The sequence below is a fragment of the Populus nigra genome, chromosome 8 (genome assembly GCF_951802175.1).
Source record: "Populus nigra chromosome 8, ddPopNigr1.1, whole genome shotgun sequence".
Lineage (NCBI taxonomy): Eukaryota > Viridiplantae > Streptophyta > Magnoliopsida > Malpighiales > Salicaceae > Populus > Populus nigra.
The window spans coordinates 19778987-19784650 of record NC_084859.1 but is presented as its reverse complement, the minus strand read 5'-3'; the positions used below and the strand labels follow the sequence as shown (position 1 = coordinate 19784650).

At 33.0% G+C, this 5664-nt stretch overlaps 2 protein-coding genes across 2 annotated transcripts; both read left to right on the top strand.

The window, feature by feature from the left end:
• The first annotated feature begins 574 nt into the window (after positions 1-574).
• Positions 575-1878, top strand: LOC133700838 (cytosolic sulfotransferase 15-like). The gene has a single exon (XM_062124531.1). It carries the CDS (start codon positions 712-714, stop codon positions 1699-1701), a length of 990 nt encoding a protein of 329 aa, XP_061980515.1. The 5' UTR covers positions 575-711; the 3' UTR covers positions 1702-1878.
• A 2574-nt stretch (positions 1879-4452) lies between these two features.
• On the top strand, positions 4453-5664 carry LOC133701200 (cytosolic sulfotransferase 15-like). The gene has a single exon (XM_062125033.1). The coding sequence runs from the start codon at positions 4508-4510 to the stop codon at positions 5495-5497; it is 990 nt and encodes a 329-aa protein (XP_061981017.1). The 5' UTR covers positions 4453-4507; the 3' UTR covers positions 5498-5664.

Here is a 5664-nt window from a genome sequence, read left to right as displayed (position 1 = left end):
TTTGTAATTTAGCTATGCCTATAATATTGTTTTCTAAGATTAATTAGCTATAAAATCTTCATATTTAAAATTCCAGTTCTTTTTATTGGACTTCTTGAATTCGAATTTTAACATTAACATCTACATATTAAATTTATGTTTTCAATATATTAAATTGATTTATGAGATATCCTTAAAATTATTTTAAAAAAGCCGAGTCTTGTTTAAGACATAAATTTGCTCGGGAATTTATTTAAAAGCATGGCAAGTTGGCACATTTAATATCAAATTAAAAATAAATTACACTAATGAATCTGATTTGGTCGCGATGCTTCGAAACCTGGCGACTCAAAGATGATTTGATTTCTAAAAAGGGAAATTAGATCAACTTTTGTTCCTATTATAACTTGATATTTCTGAAAAAATAGTCAAACATATCGTTAAAACCAATCTCGTACTTTATTATAACTTTTATAAAAGCACTTAACAAATATTCTTTCACCATTATTTATTATCCCGATCATACACGCACATATATCAAGCACAATAAATTGTTTTAAGATTGTTATTCCTTTGATCTGGTTTCTACAAAACATATAAAAGCATATCAACATATAAAAGTACAAACGTGGGAGATCGCAGGTACATTAATCCATGTCATTATAAATAGAGAGGCATGCAGAAAAGAAAGACAAGTTGTTAGGGATAACTAATTTAGTGAGGGTGCACATCATGGAAGACACCCAAATGATCACCGGAAACAACAATAGTCTTGCAGAAACCGATGAGATTGCTGACCTCCTGCCATCCCTTCCCAAAGAAAAGTCATGGCGATCAGGTTATGTGTATCGATACCAAGGCTTTTGGTGTCCTGAAAAGCAGATTCCTGCTGTGATTGCATTTCAAAAGCACTTCATAGCACAGAAAACAGATACTATACTAGTCACGATGCCTAAATCAGGCACAACATGGTTGAAAGCCTTGGCATTTTCCATTATGAATCGTGCAAAATATACACCCTCGTGTAGCCCCTTGAACTCTGTCAACCCTCATGATCTTGTACCTTTCTTTGAGTTTGGGCTTTACGCAAATAACCAACTTCCTGACCTGTCAACCTTTCAATCCCCTAGAATGTTTGCTACTCATGTGCCATATCCATCATTACCGGATTCCATCAAGAACTCCGGCTGTCGAATTGTTTATCTTTGCAGGAATCCATTTGACAACTTTATCTCCTTGTGGCATTTCGCCTCCAAAGCAAGACCTGAGAGACTTGGACCACTTCTTTTGGAGGAGGCTTTCGATAGTTTTTGCAATGGACTTGGAGGATTCGGTCCCTTTTTTGACCATGTATTAGGGTATTGGAGAGAGAGCTTAGAGAGACCAGAGGAGGTTCTGTTTCTCACGTATGAGGACATGAAAGAAGACATTAGTTCTCAGATGAAAAGGTTAGCTGAGTTCCTGGGCTGTCCTTTTTCCTTGGAAGAAGAGGCAGATGGGGTTGTGGAAGGAATATCAAAGTTGTGTAGCTTCAGCAATTTGAAGGACAAAGAGATCAACAAGACTGGTAGGTTTCATCCAGACTTTGAGAACAAGACTCTCTTTAGAAGAGGTGAAGTGAGGGATTGGGTCAATTACCTTACTCCTGAGATGGTGGATCGTTTGAACAAAATCACGGAACAAAAGCTGGCTGGTTCTGGTTTGAAGTTTAAGACTGGTTAATTTGTAGACAGTAGTACTTGAATGCATTATCTGTGTTTCGTGTTTGTGTTTGTTTGTGAGTGGGATCTTGATCAGTGGACAATGATGTGCTTCCGATCTGGAAAAAAAATAATCAATCTTGTCCACTTGAAATTGTAAGAAGAGTACGTTTATTGTATCTGTATCTTTCTTTGTTCCTGCGTGATCCTTCTTTTTTCTTTTTCTATAATATCATATATTTATTATAGATATATTTATTATACTTAGGATATCTCTTAAGCACTACCTAGATATATTTATTATACTTTATAAGGTATTGGATTGTGTTAAAGAATAGATAAAAATAAAATATTTAATTGAAAATCAATTATATTGATTACATACATTAAATAAGTCTTATTTTTATGTAGGAATATTATATATATAAGTCAACATTTTGCTATTTTAAATTGTTCATCATAAATTTTGTGATTAAAAAAAAAAGAAAAGTCGAAATTTATTTCACAATAATGTCACTAATTATCTACTTTTCATCCTTTTTTTTTAACTCTCAATCATGTTGAAAACAATTACGTTTTAAATTGTATTCTAGATTTGAGTTGCTATACCACATTGTTGCTGCTTGCCAATTTCTTCACCAAATGTCTTGTTGCCTGAACTTAGATTCTAAATGCTGATTCAGTAATTAGCTAATCACATAATGTATAATGAAAAGAAAATAATAATAATAATAATAGATAAACTATAAAGAAAATTTTGATTTAATAAATTTTAAATATTAATAATATTATCTATTTTGAAAAAATAACTTATAAAACTGTTTAAATATTACTAATGTTAGTTTAATTAATAAAACTCAAATCAAATAAAGTTTTTGAACCTAATTGAGAAAGGAACCTAAAAATAACTATGAAATAAAGAAAAAATTACTTTTAAATCTAATTCGAGCACAACCCTGATCTTATTGAGCACTAGTAGACTGGATATATAAGAAATTACTTTTTAATTGTGATGTACTAATATTAAAAATAAGAAAAATATTTTAATATATTTTTAAATAAAAAAAATACTATATACCACAAAACTAGCTAAATCTGTATAGCGTCATATCAAGATTTCAGATTGCTTGATTCAATAATTGAATCAAAATTTAGGTTTACTTTTTAAAAACACTCATTTGACTTTTCGAATCATATATAATAGTCGTCTTGTATCAGCTAAGCAAGTCCACGCTAAAGTAAGATTTTTTTATCTCACAAGAAAGTTCTTAGGAAATTTATCTTTACTTCAATTCCCCCCAATAAAGTTGAAAAATAAGACAGAAAAAATATATTCAACGTGATATTCAATTAGTAAAAATATTAATTTAAAACATTTTAAAAAACAATATTCTAAAATGTGAAAAAAATATGGTCCAGAATGAGAAACGATCGTTGAACAATCTGGCCACGCTTCCTTCTACTACTCCATATAAAGACAGCGCACTTTACAAGATATTCAGCAAATCATGGCCCAGAATTAATACCATTGTTTATGAACCTTAAATATTCGTATACATAGTGGCATCCAATTTTTTTATTAACCTAAACACGTTAGGATTAATTATGTGATTAATCGACGCTTAGCTGGGCCTTAACATTAGTAAACTCCAGTTGCCGACATCAACCAATAATTATTCTGATTCCTGAGCCAAAAATTATGTCAAATTAAGGAATGCATTACAAAAACCACTGGATTGCATTTGCATAAATTAACACGTGATGAATTAATCAGCCCAGGAAAAACTCAGACCTGTAGCTACCAAGGCTAATATATTTTAAATTCTGTTTTCTCTGTAATTTTAGGTATTTATTATATTTTCATTTCTTTAAAATTTATGTAAAAGATATTTATCTTTTAATAATATTATCAGAATAAAAAATAAAGACTCATGAGTTATAAATGCCCTGTAAATTCTTCAAGTTTCAAGTTTATAATCTTTATCATGTACTGCATATATATTTTTAGAACGTCTCTATTTAAAATATCATTAATTTTTTTATAAGATAAAAATTTACTTTAACATATAAAAATCTTTAAATATATGGAAAGTGATATTTTACATGTTTATAAGCATACCATGCAAAATATCATCTAAAAAATAAACCGTATATTTAGCAGATTTTGAGCAGCATGAGTCTAAATCCCCAATAGGATTTCAAATATTCTTGCATCAAGTTCTTCATTGCATTGATCTTATAGTTAATTACATCATTTTCTTTGAATTACAAAAGGATTGATAGAAAAGTTCTTTTCATGTTTAAGTGCCCAGTGGTCAACTTGAAGCTGGCAGAAAATGAAGTATTCTGCATGCACTTATGACCTTACCATCTGTTAGATGATTGGAACTTGGATGTGCCATTTCACTCATTGTATAAAAACAAAAATTTTATCATCGCATCAAATTAATTTTTTCCCGACTCCCAAAAATCACAAAGCAAATGGCTGTCAGACGATCTCGGGCCGGGAATCTATAATTATTTGTGTTTGGCTTGCATGTTCTCGCGCAACCGATGCATCGTTAATTATTTTGAAATTGAATTAAATAACAGTTTTACAACAACAACAACAAAAAAAGAATTTTAGGTTGTTTTTAAAACAAAAATAGAAAGATCAAGGATAAAACTTAATATTTCTGTGCAAATTAACATTGAAAAAAGGGATCTTGTCGCTTAAAAAAACCGTGGGGGATCCCAGTACATTAATCCATGTCATTATAAATAGAGAGCAATGCGGCAAAAGAAAGACAAGCTGTTAGGGATAGCTAATTTAGTACACGGTGCACATCATGGAAGACACCCAAATGATCACCGAAAACAACAATCTTGCAGAAACCGATGAGATTGCTGACCTCCTGCCATCCCTTCCCAAAGAAAAGTCATTGCGATCAGGTTATGTGTATCGATACCAAGGCTTTTGGTGTCCTGAAAAGCAGATTCCTGCTGTGATTGCATTTCAAAAGCACTTCGTAGCACAGAAAACAGATACTATACTAGTCACCATGCCTAAATCAGGCACAACATGGTTGAAAGCCTTGGCATTTTCCATTATGAATCGTGCAAAATATACACCCTCGTGTAGCCCCTTGAACTCTGTCAACCCTCATGATCTTGTACCTTTCTTTGAGTTTAGGCTTTACGCAAATAACCAAATTCCTGACCTGTCAACCTTTCAATCCCCTAGAATGTTTGCTACTCATGTGCCATATCCATCATTACCGGATTCCATCAAGAACTCAGGCTGTCGAATTGTTTATCTTTGCAGGAATCCATTTGACAACTTTATCTCCTCGTGGCATTTCCTCTCAGAAGCAAGACCTGAGAGACTTGGACCACTTCTTTTGGAGGAGGCTTTCGATAGTTTTTGCAATGGACTTGGAGGATTCGGTCCCTTTTTTGACCATGTATTAGGGTACTGGAGAGAGAGCTTAGAGAGACCAGAGGAGGTTCTGTTTCTCACGTATGAGGACATGAAAGAAGACATTAATTCTCAGATGAAAAGGTTAGCTGAGTTCCTGGGCTGTCCTTTTTCCTTGGAAGAAGAGGCAGATGGGGTTGTAGAAGGAATATCAAAGTTGTGTAGCTTCAGCAATTTGAAGGACAAAGAGATCAACAAGACTGGTAGGTCTCTCGGAAACCTTGAGAACAAGATTCTCTTTAGAAGAGGTGAAGTGGGGGATTGGACCAATTACCTAACCCCTGAGATGGTGGATCGATTGAACAAAATCATGGAACAAAAGCTGGCTGGTTCTGATTTGAAGTTCAAGACTGGTTTGTAGACAGTAGTGCTTGAATGCATTGTCTGTGTTTCGTGTTTGTGTTTGTTTGTGAGTGGGATCTTGATCAGTGGACAATGATGTGCTTCAGATCTGGAAAAAAAATAATTAATCTTGTCCACTTGAAATTGTAATAAGACTACGTTGATTGGATCTTCTTTGTTGCTGTG

Bases quoted from the DNA above. Each gene is read 5' to 3' on its own strand.
- LOC133700838 (XM_062124531.1), top strand. From the start codon at position 712: ATGGAAGACACCCAAATGATCACCGGAAACAACAATAGTCTTGCAGAA.
- LOC133701200 (XM_062125033.1), top strand. From the start codon at position 4,508: ATGGAAGACACCCAAATGATCACCGAAAACAACAATCTTGCAGAAACC.